Source organism: Suricata suricatta, chromosome X (genome assembly GCF_006229205.1).
Source record: "Suricata suricatta isolate VVHF042 chromosome X, meerkat_22Aug2017_6uvM2_HiC, whole genome shotgun sequence".
Lineage (NCBI taxonomy): Eukaryota > Metazoa > Chordata > Mammalia > Carnivora > Herpestidae > Suricata > Suricata suricatta.
The window spans coordinates 13,537,959-13,554,437 of record NC_043717.1 but is presented as its reverse complement, the minus strand read 5'-3'; the positions used below and the strand labels follow the sequence as shown (position 1 = coordinate 13,554,437).

Sequence of the window (16,479 nt, the reverse complement as noted above, 5' to 3'; positions counted from 1 at the left end):
GCATACTTGAAGGAGCCCTTTGCCATCTCAGCAGCCTCCTTCTCAAATTTTTCGATAGTTCTCGTGTCGATCCCACCACATTTGTAGATGAGATGTCCGGTAGTGGTAGACTTGCCGGAATCTACGTGTCCAATGACGATGATGTTGATGTGAGTCTTTTCCTTTCCCATTTTGGTTTAGGTTTAGCGGTGGTTTTCACAACACCTGTGCTCTGGTGGCAAACTCGTTGCAAAAAAAAAAAAAAGCTGTTCTGCTTTCTTTTTTTGTATAGCACTTATTTCTTTTAAAATTTTTTTTAAGTTTATTTATTTTGAGAGAGACAGAGACAGCATGAGTGGAGGAGGGGCAGAAAGAAAGGGAGAGAGAGAATTCCAAGCAGGCTCTGTGCTGGCAGCTCATGCCATGTGGGGCTTAAACTTGAAACCACGATACCATGACCTGAGCTGAAACCAAGAGTCAGATGCTTAACCAACTGAACCACCCAGATGCCCCACACTTATCATAGAGTATATTTTGCTTTTATTATTGTTTCTTATCTTTACTAGCATGTGAGCACCACAAAGATGGGGTTTTTGTATCTTTTACCACTTAATATGTATCTGGAGCCTTCATTAGTGTCTGACATGTAGTAGGCACTTAGTAAAAATATTTGTGAATGAATAAATGAAGTTTAAAGGACTAGAATTTTGATGAGGTCGAAGAAGTAGTTCATTAAAAGTAAGGAAGTAGAAGTTAAGGATAAGACTTTGTGGTCAGAGGTAGCCTCTGGGAATACAGCCATAAATAGGACAGTAAAAAAAAAACTGTCCTTATGGGGCTTGCCTTCTAGCTGGCCAAATGTATAATAAACCATGCAAAATAAATAAAGTATATATTATGTTTGATAGTTGTACATGCTAAGGAAAAGGGAGGCCTCAGAGTCTGTGGGATATGAAAAAAATAGCCTTTAAGGAGAAGTGTATTGTAGGTAGATAGGCAAGGAGAGAGATTAAAAGAGCATTCTTTATTGGTCACCTTCTAGGAGAGAATCATTTTTTTCCTCACAGTAAAAAAAAAAATGAGCCCTTGTTTATTTTAGCTATTGCTTTTGTAAATTATATCTTTTTTTTTTTTTTTTAAGTAAGCTCTTTGCCCAACATGGGGCTTGAACTCATAAACCCGAGATTAAGAGTCACATGTTCTACCAACCAAGCCAGCCAGGTGCCCCTACAAATTATATATTTGCGTTTAGAAAGTCATTCAAGAACTGATGATGACAAACCATATTATTTAAAAACATTTAAGGGGCGCATGGGCAGCTTAATCAATTAAGTGTCTCACTCTTGATTTTGGCTCAGGTCATGATCTCATGGTTTGTGAGTTTGAGCCCTGCGTTAGGCTACATGCTGCCTGCTTGGGATTCTCTCTCTCCCTCTCTCTGTCTGCACCCCCAAAAAATAAACTAAAAAACTAAAAAAATATTAAAAAGCAACTTTATATTATTACCTTTTGTGAACAGCAGAGGGTACTATTTTGCCAATTATCTAAATCTGGAGGTAGCTTGAGATAAAACCCTCTCATTTATTTATGAAAAAGACTAGTTCTTTTGATTGTTTAAGAAAATAGATACATGTTTTCATTCGGAGCTCTGTTAATATTTATTTACTTGTATGGTTATATGGATATAAGGAACTTTGATAGAGTATTCATGAAATTTAGAAGAATTAATAAACAGTGTAAAAATCTTCAGAGAATAAATTGCATTTTGTCCATTATTATTGTCTGGTTTTTGTTAGTTGTCAGCTAATAGTGATGTTGATGACATACTGTCACATTTGGGATATCTTTTTAGATTATACATTTGAATCTTAAACTGTTTTTCTGCTCATTCCTGTCTTCTCTTTTGTAGCAGAAAATGTATATTGCCATTTGAATGTAGCTTGCTTTGCTAAAAGTCTTATCTTATTCTTACAGGACAGTGTAAGGGCCTAAGAAACTTATGTGTGCTTTTAATGCTTTCTCCATTTTGTGAACATGTAGGACAAATTTATCAACTGCCAAAGTCCTTTGTTAAATCCACCTCCCTCTTTTCCTTCCATCTGTAGTAACATTTGACCTTTAGCTCCTTCATGAAGTGGCAGTATGTAACTCTACTTCTTACTTCCCAGCTACTTATTTATCAAATACCTTTGATCTTTGACTAAACGAACTTATGCCCTGCTGACTTTAGGGTGATTTTTAAGAATCAAATTAAGATTATGTAATTAAAAGGACTTTGAAGGCTAATAATTAAGGAATTTTTAAGACTTCAGGGGTATGAAGGGTATCACTGGAAAAGTACAGGATGAGATGGGTTAAAAGGGGCATTTAAAAAAGAAATCAACCTACCAGATATGTGTTTAAATTATATGTTGGTGAAAGAATTACTTGAAAGCTTGTTTACTGTTCTTCAGGTGATTACTTGGCTAACTCATTTTTCTTTAATCTTGCTGTTGAGTAATCTGCTGGAAATAGCAATATGAAGAATCCCTTGGACTCAGAGGAGTAAACACGTTTCAAGGGTAGTTTTGCAGTTGAAGTCAAGAGCATCTCCTTTGAAGGTGCCTAGGAGTGGGCAGAGTTGGCCAGGGAAGCCTTAAGGAGACCAGAAGAGCTGGACTTTGAAGTGAGTCAGTTGGAGTTGTCCAGGCAGATTATGTGGTAGGATGTTCCAAGGAGTTGTCTGCCTACGTTTAAGATCTAGCTCCAGCTCTCATACTTATGGTGTATTCTTAGGCAATTGTGCATTAATTTTATCATCTATAAAATGGGAATAATAATACCGTTGACTTTATAGGATTGTTGTGAGAATTAAAACATTTAGAACAGTTCCTGGCATATACCAAAGAATTGAGGGCTAACTTTTAATGTTATTAAAGGATTCTAGAGATCGAGGTGATAGAATTGGCAGGTTGTGGTCTTTGAACGTGAGTGTTAAGGGGAAATGATGCATCTGTCTTGGTAGTTCTTAGCCTTGGCTGCACATTAGGATCACCTGGGGAATTAATGTGTGCTGATGCCTGGGCCCCACCCCAGACAAATTAAATCAAAATCCTGCTGTGTGGTACCAAGTGATTTTGATTTTCAGTTGGGCTGATAACCCCCTAGTCTAGGGCTATTTCCAGGCTTCTGGCTTGAGTGACTGGATTGATGATGGTGCTGTTTATTTACTATGATAGAAACCAAATTGAAATTAAAGGTGTTGCTTTTAACATAGCACTTAGGTTTTTTAAGAATCCTGGTAGCATTTCCATGGTTTAAATTTTGGTAACTAAAGGATGCTTTTTAAATACTGGTTTCTGGATTGAATATCATAAATGACCCCAAGCTTTATGACTTTCATATTCTTGTGTCTGCATTTAATACTTGGAGATGTTTGGGGGGGGTTGTTTGTTTTATTATGTTATCTGGTGCTCTTCCTTTTTGTTTTCTTTTTATTTATTTTTATTTATTTTGAGAGAGAGAGAGCACGAGTGAGCAGGAGAGGAGCAGAGAGAGAGTGAGAGAGAATCCCAAGCGGTCTCTACACCATCAGCATGGAGCCCAATGTGGGGCTCGAACTCACGAACCATGAGATCATGACTTAGGCCAACACCAAGAGTTGAGAGTTTAACTGACTGAGCCACCCACGTGGCCATTTTTCTTTGGACTTACCAGCTTTCAACATACCCCGTAATTTACACATTTATTGGGTTTATTTGACTCTTTTAAAATTTCTCGTTTTCTTCTCTCTCCTATCCATCACTTGCACCCCAGTCACTACTACCACAACCACTAGAAGGTAAGCTCTACCAGAGCAGGGATCTTTGATATTTTTTGTTCGCCTGTGAATCCTAAATTTCTGGTACCTAGTATATAACACCTATTTCTTAAGTGAATAAATGAATTATATCAGTCTGGGTTTGTTTCCTTCCAGGTTCTTCCAGGTTCTTGGTTCTGCTCCAGAGTAAGTGAGATGTTGTAGAGCAGAGTTTCAGAGAGATCTCCAAGAACTGTTTTCATGGAGTTTAATTTTTGGTTAATAAAGGTTGTAAGAATACAGTTGAACAAATTCCTCATTACATCTTAACAAAAAAAATTTTTTTTAATCTTTTGGTAGGAACCACCAAAGCCACCTCTAAATAATTTCAAAGTAGGAATGAAGCTTGAAGCCATTGATAAAAAGAACCCTTATATGATCTGCCCTGCAACTATTGGAGATGTTAGAGGAGATGAAATTTACATCACATTTGATGGCTGGAGTGGAGCTTTTGATTATTGGTGCAAGTATGATTCTCGAGATATATTCCCAGTTGGATGGTGTCGCCTGACAGGAGATGTATTACAACCACCTGGAACTCATGGTAAGATAATAAGTAACTGTGTTTTTCTTTATTTTATTGAAGTTAGATCTAACTGCTATTGTCATTGAGGTAGGACTTTATTTGCAACTGGAGCAGCAGAGAGAATAGTGAGGGTACTGTCTAGGCTAGATAATTGGAGTAGAAGAAGGTAATGATTAGCTTTCTTGAGGGCCAACTCAGCATCATAATCTGAATTGACAGTCCACATTGGAGAATACAGGCAAGCTACAAGTCACACTTGGATCATTGAAGCCTAGCTACTGTAGGCATTTTGGGGTGCTTAGCTATCTTTGTAGTTGATACTCAATTTAAAATTACCCATAGTATTCCACTGTTTATATCTCAGAGATAGTGTTCATTTTTTCTATTTTTTAAAAATAATTTTTAATGTTTATTTTTGAGAGAGAATAGGGGAGGGGCAGAAAGAGAGGGAGACACAGGATCTGAAGCAGGCACCAGGCTCTGAGCTGTCAGCACAGAGCCTGACTCAGGGTTCAAACCCATGGACTGTGAGATCATGACCTGAGCCGAAGTCAGATGGTTAACCAACTGAGCCACCCAGGCACTCCTCCAAGATAGTTTTTAAAAGGTTAGGCTTAACTGTTATATATATATTTTGCACACTTTAGGTCAATTTTTCAAGTCAAATTGATACTTTGATAGTCTTTTTTTAATTAACTTTTTAAATGTTTGTTTAGTTTTGATAGAGACAGTGTGAACAGGGGAGGGGCAGAGAGAGAAAGAGACACAGAATCCAAAGCAGGCTCTAGGCTCTGAGCTGTCAGCACAGATCCCAATGTGGGGCTCGATCCCACAAGGTGTGAGATCATGACCTGAGCTGAAGTCAGAGGCTTAATGGACTGAGCCACCCACATGCCCCAGTACTTTGATAGTCTTAAGTAAAATCTCCCCATCAGTGAAAATTTTATGCTATGGAAGTGATCATAGATTAATATATTATAGTTAAGTGTTTATCAGTTTTAATGCTGTGCTTCCTAAGTTGAATGCTGTGATTATCTAGATACTTTCTTTCAGAGAAAAATCATCAAAATATTGAGGCTCCTCAGTGACTCTTCCAAGGGCTTAGACTTGCCTAAACTGGTCTTCTGTGATGGAATAACTGCTGAGATTTAAGTGGGATCTAAGCACAGAACCTAATCATTGACCTAAGTTAAATATAAAATTAGTATAATCAAATGTAAACATACTTAAAATTTATCCAACTAAAATTTATGTATTTGTACCAGAGAAAAAGAAAGATGAGTGTATATATATTTTTTTCCTTTTATTTTGTTTATCGTTTTTTTTACCCTTGTGTCAGAGGGCTGACTTTCAATAGATCGCAGCGAGGGAGCTGCTCTGCTACACACGAAACCCCGACCCAGAAGCAGGTCGTCTACGAATGGTTTAGCACCAGGTTCCCCACGAACATGCTTTGCGTGATGGGCAAGGGGGCGGCCCCCTTTCTGGCTGCGCCCCGATTCCGGGACGAGGGACTCTCTGCACCAGACCCCGGTCCCAATGCGTGGCGGGGCATGCCGAGCCACACGGGGGCGCACGCGGCAGCCCGTGGCGGGGACGGCAGGGGACTGGCTATCCGAGGCCAACCGAGGTTCCGCGGCACTGCGGTATCCTTCAGCCTGGGCGGGATTCTGACTTAGAGGCGTTCAGTCATAATCCCACAGATGGTAGCTTTGCCCCATTGGCTCCTCAGCCAAACACATACACCAAATGTCTGAACCTGCGGGAAAGATGAGTGTATAAAATGAGGAAGTAATGTGTGCCAGATGGGAGCAGTGGCTAGGTAAAAGCATATAGCCATATTCTTGGAACTGCTGTTAGAATCTTCTGTGATTTGGGACTCTCTACACATCCCCTTACATTACAGTCCTACATACTATAACATCCTTTTTATCAGGTACTTATTTTATCAGTTCCCTGCTGCCATAATTGTAGGAAGCAGATATTAATTGCTGATTTTTATGAAATGTAGTATAGATCTATGTGTATATGTTACTGAGGCAGTCTCTGCCTTCAAGGAGTTTACCTTCTAGTGGAAGATAGATGAATGGAGGGGTAGACTTTAAAAAAATATATATGATACAGAATTAGCAATGCAAAAGTAGAGTTGTATGCTAGATACAAAAGTGGCCCAAAGACATCCAGTCTGTTCAGGCTGGAGGGAAAGGGGGTTGGTTAATGGAAAGCCTCACAGAAAGATACATGATGTGAGTATTAAGAGAGGAAAAGGAGTTTGCCTGGCAGAATGGAGATAAAGGTAGGGTGGACACATCACAAAGGTATAAAATTGCACAGTATATCCTGAAAACTAGGGAATTCAGTTTGGGACATGGTAACTTTGGAATGTGTGGCCAAGAACGCTGTTGTCTTCCACTTTCTGGGAGGAGATACAGGATCTGAAACAGGCTCCAGACTCTTGAGTGCTCAGCACGAGGCCCCATGTGGGGCTTGAACCCATGAGCTGAGTTGTAGTCTGACGCTTAACCAAATGAGCCACCCTGGTGCCCCTCCAGACTGTTATGTGAGAGAAGTAAACTTCTGTGCTATATAAACCAATATTTTTTTAGGTTTTTCTGTTACTGTTAGCTGAACTTACTTCTAACTAATTTAGGTAACTTTAGGACATTGGATAGCAGCACATGCAGGTATGGAGCTAAAAAGAGATAGGTCTTAATTGACATAGCAGGTTTGAGAGTCATCATGCTCATTCAAGTAAATATTCTGTATCAGGCGGGATTATAGGTACTGGCAGTGGCTGAGAATGGGGGGGGGTAGACAGCTACACATTCAATTAATAGCAGTAAGTGGGGGAAGTTTTGAGTATGTGTTTTTTTAAAGTTTATTTATCTATTTTGTGAGAGTAAGAAAGCATGAGTAGGGAAGGGGCAGAGAGAGAGGGAGAGAGAATCCCAAGCAGGCTCTATACTGTCAGCACAGAGCCCAGTGTGGAACTTGAACCCACAAACTGTGAGATCATGACCTTAGCCGAAGTGGGACACTTAACCAGTAGAGCCATCCAGGCATCCCTCAGTGTTGTTTTAATTGTGGATGTGTAACAGGTAGAAGTAGAAGAGGATCAAGGACAGAACCATGTGAGTCAATATTTAAAACAATTTTCATACTTGAATTACCTGGTAGGGGGAGCTTATTCAAAAGCTAATACCCTGGAGTTCATACCCAGGGATTCTGAATCAGTACGTCCAGAATGGGGCTCAGGTGTTTCCACTGCACATGGTTTGAGGCCGAAACTTTGAGAAACACAAAAATAAAGGATGAGTAGAAGATAGAAATCAATTAGGACACTGAGAAAAAGTATACATAAATGTAGGAGAGTTATTAGATTGGTTTACCCAACAACAGGAGACTTAAAGATTTTAAGGAGTAAATATTCAGCACTGTCAAGTACAGCATAGGAGAGGTGAGCTCATTAGGGGGCTTAAGTAAAAACATGGTTACTTGACTACTTTGCAAAGCCAGATTTAGAGAGCTGAGTAAATAGGAGATGAAAAGTGCTTTTTAAAATTGTGGTTTCACCAATAACTTTCTGAAATCTGCCTCCTCTGTCCTTTACCCCACAAGACATTTCACCAGTTAAAGTGAATTTTAGAAACCTTCCCTCAATTTATCTCTTTTCCCTCCCCATTCATAATAGAAATTTCTTAAATATTTCCTCTATGTTCATTGAAAATGGCATTGGACAGTGTTAGAATTTTTGTTAAAACCATTAAATATAATTTAAAAACTCGGAAGGAAAGTATTGTATTTACCCACAGTTTTGCCATTTTAGTTCTTTCTTCCTGATCTTCAGATTCCTTTTTTTTTTTTAATCATTTCCTTTCTGTTTTGGGAACTTCTTTTAGTCATTCTTTTAGGGTAGGTCGGCTGTTTAACAAATTCTTAGCTATACATCATTTAAGAATGTCTGTTTCCCTCTCATTCTTGAAGGATAGTTGCTGGATATAGCTATAGTCGATAGCTCTTTTCTTTCAGTACTTAAACAATGTAGTGCAGCTTCCTTCTGGCTTTCAAGGTTTCTGATGAGAAGTTTGCTGTTACTCGCATGTTTTTTTCCCCTGTAGGGTCTGTTATGATTATAGTCTATTTTTGCTTATAGTTCTTCTAGTGTTTACTTTATGCTTTATCTATTTTGTGGCTACATTATCAGGTGTGTACACATTTTGAACTGTTGTAACTTCCTGGTCAGTTGAACCTTCTGTAGTAACCCTCTTTTTTTATGGGTGATTTTTTTTTATACTTAAAATCTGCTTTATCTTATATTAACATAGCTAACTATACCAGATTTTGTCTGGTTAGTGTTCTTGTTCTCTCTCAAATGTTCAACATTTATCTATTCTTATCTAAAAAGGTACATTTCTTTCAGATAGGTGGATTTTGATTTTTTGACCAGCCAGTCTGTCTGTTAACTGGAGCTTTTGATCTATTTGTATTTATTGTGATTACAGATATATTTGGTTTTCAGTATGCAACCTTATTTTGAGCTTTTTATTTGTCCTTATTTATGTTTTTTTCTTTTCTTGTCCTTTTTGGGGTATTTTTTCTTATTCCATTTCTCCCCTTTTCTTATTTGGAACTTATACATTATATTTTCTGTTCTTTTAATACTCTAGAAATTTTAACATGCCTTCTTAATGGAAGTCTGAAATTGATCAGTATCTTTATTTTGTACTAAGATAGTAAAAGGAACTTAAAATACCCATTTACCCCTTCAAATTCATGTTGTTACTATTGTATATTTTAATTAGTTACATCTTTTATAAGATACCAATTAGCTATTATTATTGTTTATATAGTCAGTATTTGTTGAGATTCACCAGCATATTGAAAATGTTCCTGTTCATTCCTTCTTTAGTATCTCAGACCTTTTATTTGAGAGTAATTTTCTTCTGAGGTAGATCTTTCAGATTTTTCTTTAGTGAGGGATCTGCTAGTGGCATGCCCTCTCAGTTTATGTTCATCTGAATATGTCATTTCAACTCCTCCCTTGAAATATATTTTGTCAAGGTGCAGAATTCTAGATTGACAGCCATTTTCTTACAGGATGTGGAAGATACCATTCTTTTACCTTTTGGTTTCTGTTGCTTTTGAGAATATAACTGTCAAATTATTTTTCCTCTGATAGTAATCTTTTCATTTTTTCTCTAATATTTTCACCTCATCTTTGGTGTTTTGCAGTTTTACTCTAATACTTCTAGATGTGGGTTTTGTTGAATCTTGATATCTTAGCAAAACCACACATGCAAATGATTTATTTTGATGTGTGAAAACTTTAAGTGATGTTCTATTTTAACTTTTAATATCATTACAGATTTCAAATGGCACAAATAATTTCATATTATAAAGCATTTTTCATGGCTGCATTTTGAATACAAATAATTCAAACTATGTTAAAGTAGAACTTGGAAACATTAGAGGAAACACAGATGTGCCCACTGATGCCACATTCTGTTCTGTAAAGACCAAGTATGGTTAAAGATTGTTAGTTGAAGGATGCCTAAGTGACTCAGTCGGTTAAGCATCCACCTCTTGATTTCAGCTCAGACCACCATCTCACATTTCTTGAGTTCCAGCCTGGAGTCTGTCTCCCTCTCTCTGTCCCTCCCTAACTCGTGTGCTCTTTCTCTCTCAAAATAAAATAAATAAACTTAAAAAAATCTTATTAGTTGAGGGGTGCCTGGGTGGCTCAGTTGGTTGAGTGTCCAGCCCTTGATTTCGGCTCGAGTCATGATCTCATGGTTCAGGACTTCGGGACTAGGTTGGGCTCTGTGCTGATAGTGCAGAGCCTGCTTGGATTCTCTCTCTCCCTCTCTCACTTCCCCTCCTCAACTTGTCCTCACTTTTCCCTCTCAACATAAATAAATAAACTTAAGGAAAGATAGTTGATACTCACCCAAAGACATTGCATAAATGATTCATTTTTATTTTTTTCCAAGCATTGCTTACTCATTACATAGGTTAATAGAGTTGCTACTGTACTTATACAAGGTAAAATACTTTTTGAGTAGAAAAAACATTTCCTTTAGCCAGTACATCATTGATTAAGTGACAGCTATAATATAAAAATACCATTTTTTTTAAGTTTATTTCTTTATCTTCAAGGAGATCACAAGTGGTGAAGGGGCAGAGAGAGAGAGAGAGAGAGAGAGAGAGAGAGAGAGAGAGAGAAAGGGCGGTGGGAAGGAGGGAGGGAGAGGGAGAGGTAGAGAAAATCCCAAGCAGGCCCCATGCCATCAGCACAGAGTCCAACATGGGGTTCAAACTCACAAACTGTGAGATAGATCATGACCTGAGCTGAAATCAAGAGTTGGACACTTTAACTGACTGAGCCACCCAGGCATCTCTAAAAAGTTTTTAGATGTAATGTGATGCATTCTTAAAATCATAATACTTTAAAATTATTGTTATTATTTTTATGTAACCATTTCTCTCTAATATAAAAAGTAATGCTCAAACTGAAAAATTCATAAAAGCATGCAGAGACAACTATGGCAAATAGTTTGTTCTGTATTTAGCCTCATACTGCTTTTTCTTCTTTTTGTCTTACACGTGTAGCTTTAGAACATACACATGGTCAAATCAATAGAGAAATATTAAAATATGTTATGGTAGAGTTATTCTTTAGAATAATATAGCACCATTTAGAAGAATGAGAGGATTCCTCTTTACTAAGAAAGATAGCTCTCCAAGATGTATTAAGTGAAAACTGAAACCCCCCAAATCCATACAGCATGCCATTAAATGAAAACAAATATGTATTTCTATATGTAACTGTAGGTATATGTATATACATACATAGAAAAGATCTGAAAACCTGTATTATCAAATCTGTAGGAGTGATTATATCTGGAAAGAGGTGTTGGGTGGTAAAGGGAACTTCTGCTTTTTTTTTAAAAAAACAAGAATATATTTGTAGGTTACATTTGCAGTTTAATTAATAATTTAAAAAATGGATTATTTTGCATATTCTAGTTTATTCCCTACTTTGTCATAATATATTGTGACCGTGTTCCCATGTAAAGTATATCTCTACAAATTTGATTTTATGTCTGTGTTATATTACATCATATGGCTGTATCATAATTTATTTAGCCAAACTTCTGTTTTATTTGACATAGATGATATGAATATATCTTTGCGTATCTCAAATTATTTCCAGAGAATATTTGCTAGGTTAGGGGATATGTTTCTAAGGCTGACGAATTGTTATTTACTTATTTATTGGTCAAGATCATTATTTTTTAATATTCAAGTTAGTTAACATACAGTGTGGTCTTGGCTTCAGGAGTAGAACCCAGTGATTCATCTCTTACATGTGACACCTAGTGCTCATCCTGAAAAGTGCCCTCCTTAATGCCCGTCAACGATTTAACCCATCCCCTACCCCCCTCCTCTCCAGCAACCCTCAGTTTGTTCTCTGTATTTAAGAGTCTCTTATGGTTTGCCTCCCACTCTGTTTTTATCTTATTTTTCCTTCCTTTCCCCTATGTTCATGTATTGAGTTTCTCAAATTACACCTATGAGTGAAATCATATGATAATGTCTTTCTCTGACTTATTTCACTTAGCATAATACCCTCTAGTTCCATCCACATTGTTGCAAATTGCAAGATTTTATTCTTTTCCTTGTCAAGTAGTATTCCATTTGTGTGTGTGTGTGTGTGTGTGTGTGTATTTCGTTATATGTATGTGTATATATGTATTCCAGTCTATGTATATGTGTACACACACATACCACATCTTCTATTTTTATTTTTTAATGTGTGTTTTTTAAACATTTATTTATTTTTGAGAGAAAGAGAAACAGATCATGAGCAGGGGAGGGGCAGAGAGAGAGAAAGGGACACATGGAATTGGAAGCAGGCTCCGGGCTCTGAGCTGTCAGCACAGAGCCTGACGCGGGGTTCTAACCCACAAACTGTGAGATCATGACTTGAGCCAGAGTCGGACACTCAACTGACTGAGGCACCCAGGTTCCCCTCACCACATCTTCTTTAGCCATTCATCAGTTGATGGACATTTGGGCTCTTTCTATAATTTGGTGATTGTTGATAGAACTGCTGTAAACATTGGGGTGCATGTGCCTCTCTGAATCAACATTTTTGTATCCTTTGGATAAGTAGCTAGTAGTGCAATTGCTGGGTCATAGGGTAGTTTATTTTTAATTAAAATTTTTAAAAATGTTTTTTATTTATTTTTGAGAGACAGAGACAGTGCGAGCAGGGGAGGGTCAGAGAGAGAGGGAGACACAGAATCTGAAGCAGGCTCCAGGCTCTGAGCTAGCTCTCAGCACAGAGCCCAATGTGGGGTTTGAACCCACAACTTTGAGATCATGACCTGAGCCGAAGCCAGATGCTTAACCGACTGAGCCACCCAGAAGCCCCTATTTTTAATTTTTAAGGAACCTCCATACTGTTTTCCAGAGTGGGTGCACCAGTTTGCATTTCCCACCAACAGTGCAAAAGAGTTCCCCTCTCTCCAAATCCTTGCCAACATCTATTGTTGCCTGTGTATTAATTTTAGCCATTCTGACAGGTGTAAGGTTGTATCTCATTGTGGTTTTGATTTGTATTTCCCTGATGATGAGTGATTTGAGCATCTTTTCACGTCTGTTTGCCATCTGGATGTCTTCTTTGGAAAAGTGTGTATTCATGTCTTCTGTGCATTTCTTCACTGGATTGTTTTTTGGGTGTTGAGTTTGGTAAGTTCTTTATAGATTTTGGAGACTTACCCTTTATCTGTTATATCGTTTGCAAATAAATACCTTCTCCCATTCTGTCAGTTGCCTTTTACTTTTGTTGATTATTTTCTTCACTGTGCAGAAGCTTTTTATCTTGATGAGGTACCAATAGTTTATTTTTGCTTTTATTTCTCTTACCTTGACATGGAGACATGTCAAGTAAGAAATTTGTACAGCTGAGGTCAAAGAGGTTGCTGCCTATTTTCTCCTGTAGGATTTCGATCGTTTCATGTCTCACAGTTAGGTGTTTCATCCATTTTGAATTTATTTTTGTGTATAGTGTCAGAAAGTGGTCCATTTCATTCTTCTGTATGTCACTGTCCTGTTCTCCCAGCACCATTTGCTAAAGAGCCTGTCTTTTTTCCATTGGATACTTTGTCCTGCTTTGTCAGAGATTAGTTGGCCGTATATTTGTGGGTACATTTCTGCATTCTGTATTCTATTCCATTGATCTATGTGTCTGTTTTTGTGCCAATACTGTACTGTTTTGATGATTACAGCTTTGTAATACGGCTTAAAGTCTGGAATTGTGATGCCTCCAGCTTTGGTTTTCTTTTTCAGGATTGCTTTGGCTATTGGGGTCTTCTGTTCCATACAAATTTTAGGATTGTTTGTTCTAGCTCTGTGAAGAATGCTGGTGTTATTTTGATAGGGATTGCATTGAGTGTATAGGTTGCTTTGGGTAGTATCAACATTTTAACAATATTTGTTCTTCCCATCCATGAGCATGGAACGTTTTTTAATTTCTTTGTGTCTTCTGTGATTTATTTCTTAAGCTTTCTATAGTTTTCAGCATATAGATCTTTTACCTTTTTTGGTTAGGTTTATTCCTAGGTATTTTATAGTTTTTGGTACTACTATAAGTGGGATCAATTCCTTGATTTCTTTTTCTGCTGCTTCATTATTGGTGTATAGGAATGCAACCAATTTCTGTACATTGATTTTAAATCCCATGATTCTGCTGAATTCATGTATCAGTTTTGGTAGATTTTTGGTGGTGTTTTCCTGGTTTTCCATGTAGAGTATCATGTCATCTGAGAAGAGTGAAAGTTTGACTTCTTTGCTCATTTGGATGCCATTTATTTCATTTTGTTCTCTGATTGGTGAGGCTAGGACTTCCAGCACTGTGTTAAACAACAGTGGTGAGAGTGGAGATCCCTGTGTGTTCCTGATCTCAGGGGAAAAGCTCTCAGTTTTCCCCCATTGAGAATGATTATTATCTGTGGGCCTTTCATATATTGCTTTTATGATGTTAAGGTGTGTTCCTTCTATCCTAACTTTCTTGAGGGTTTTTTTTTTAATCAAGAAATAATGCTATATTTTGTCAAATGCTTTTTCTGCATCTGTTGATGGGATCATATGGTTCTGATCCTTTGCTCTGTTAGTGTGATGTATCACATTGATTAATTTGTGAATATTGAACCAGCCCTGCAGCCCAGGAATGAATCCCACTTGATCATGTTAAACAATTCTTTTAATGTACTTTTGAATTTGATTTGCTAATATCTTGTTAAGAATTTTTGCATCCACGTTCATCAGGGATATTGGCTTGTAATTCTCCTTTTACCTGGTTTTGGAATCCAGGTAATGCTGGCTTCATAGAATGAGTTTGGAAGCTTTCCTTCCATTTCTATTCTTTGGAACAGTTTGAAAAGAATAGGTATTAACTCTGATTTAAATGTCTGGTCGAATTTCCCCTGGGAAGCCATCTGGTTCAGGATTCTTATTTGTTGGGAGATTTAAAAAAAATTTTCTTTTAGTGTTTATTTATTTATTTTTTTTTGAGAGGGAGAGTACAGGCTAGGGATGGGCAGACAGAGAGAGAGAATCTCAAGCAGGGTCCACAGTCAGTGCAGAGCCAGATGCGAGACTCAAACCCACAACTATGAGATCATGACCTGAGCTGAAGTCAGACACTTAACTGACTGAGCCACCCAGGTGCCCCTATTGAAGGGTTTTTGATAACTGTTCCAATTTCTTTGCTATTTTGGAGTCTGTCCAAATTTTCTATTTCTTCCCATTTGAGTTTTGGTAGTGTGTGAGTGTCTAGGAATTTGTCCATTTCTTCTAGATTGTCCAATTTGTTGGCATATAATTTTTCCAGTGTTCTCTTACAATTGTTTGTATTTCTGTGGTTTGGTTATGATCTCTCTCCTGTTTCATTCATGACTTTATTTATTTGGATCCTCTTTTCTTTTTGAGAAATCTGGCCAAGGATTTATCAGTTTTGTTTATTCTTTCAAAAAACAAGCTGCTAGTTTCATTTATCTTTGTTTTTAAAATTTTATATCGTTTATTTCTATTCTAATCTTTATTATTTCCCTTCTTCTGCTGGTTTTGGGCTTCATTTGCTGCTCCTTTTCTAGCTCCTTTAGGTTTAAGGTTAGGTTGTGTATTTGGGACCTTTCTTGCTTCTTCTTAAAAAAATTTTTTTAACATTTTTTTTTTTTAGAGAGAGAGAGAGAGAGCACATGCACAGAGAAGTGGGGGAGTGGTAGAGAGAAGGAGACAGAGGATCTGAAGCAGACACCGCTCTGTGAGCATAGAGGGCTCAAACTCATGAACTCTGTTACATCATGACCTGCACCGAAATCAAAAGTTGGCTGCTTAACCAGCTGAGCCACCCCAGCATCTCTCTTGCTTCTTAAAATGTTTGAATTGCAGTGTATTTTCCTCTTAGGACTGCCTTTGCTGTATCCCAAAGAGTTTAGACTGTTGTGTTTTCATTTTCATTTGTCTCCATGTATATTTTAAATTTCTTCTTTAATTTCCTGGTTAAGCCATTCATTCTTTAGTGGGATGTTCTTTAACCTCCATGTATTTAGGTACTTTCCAAATTTCTTGTAGTTGATTCAAGTTTTATAGCATTGTGATCTGAAAATATGCATCGTATGATCTCAGTCTTTTTGTATGTGTTAAGGACTGTTTTGTGACCCAATATGTGGTCTGTTTTGGAGAATGTTCCATGTGCACTTGAGAAGAACGTGTATTCTGCTTTAGGATGAACTGTTCTGAATATATGTTAGGTCCATCTGGTCCAGTGTGTCATTCAGAACTGTTGTTTACTTATTGATTTTCTGCCTAGATGATCTGTCCATTACTGTAAGTGGAGTATTAAAATCTCCTGTAGATACAGTATTATTATCAATAAGTTTGCTTATGTTTGTGTTTCATTGATTTATATGTTTAGATTCTTCCACATTGGGGGGCACAAATATTTACAATTGTTAGCTCTTCTTGTTGTATATACCCCTTAATTATCATATAATACCCTTCTTCATCTCTTTTTACAGTCTTTCTTTTAAAATCTAGTTTGTCTGATATAAGTATGGCTACTCTGGCT

At 37.4% G+C, this 16,479-nt stretch overlaps 1 protein-coding gene across 1 annotated transcript in view; it reads left to right on the top strand.

Annotated features, from left to right (window-relative positions):
- The window catches only part of SCML2 (Scm polycomb group protein like 2), a 101,777-nt gene that overhangs the window by 37,967 nt on the left and 47,331 nt on the right, over positions 1 to 16,479 (top strand). Inside the window, exon 6 of the mRNA XM_029930266.1 lies at positions 4,118 to 4,361. Coding sequence (XP_029786126.1) covers positions 4,118 to 4,361 — 244 coding nt within the window. The remainder of the gene's footprint in view (positions 1 to 4,117; positions 4,362 to 16,479) is intronic.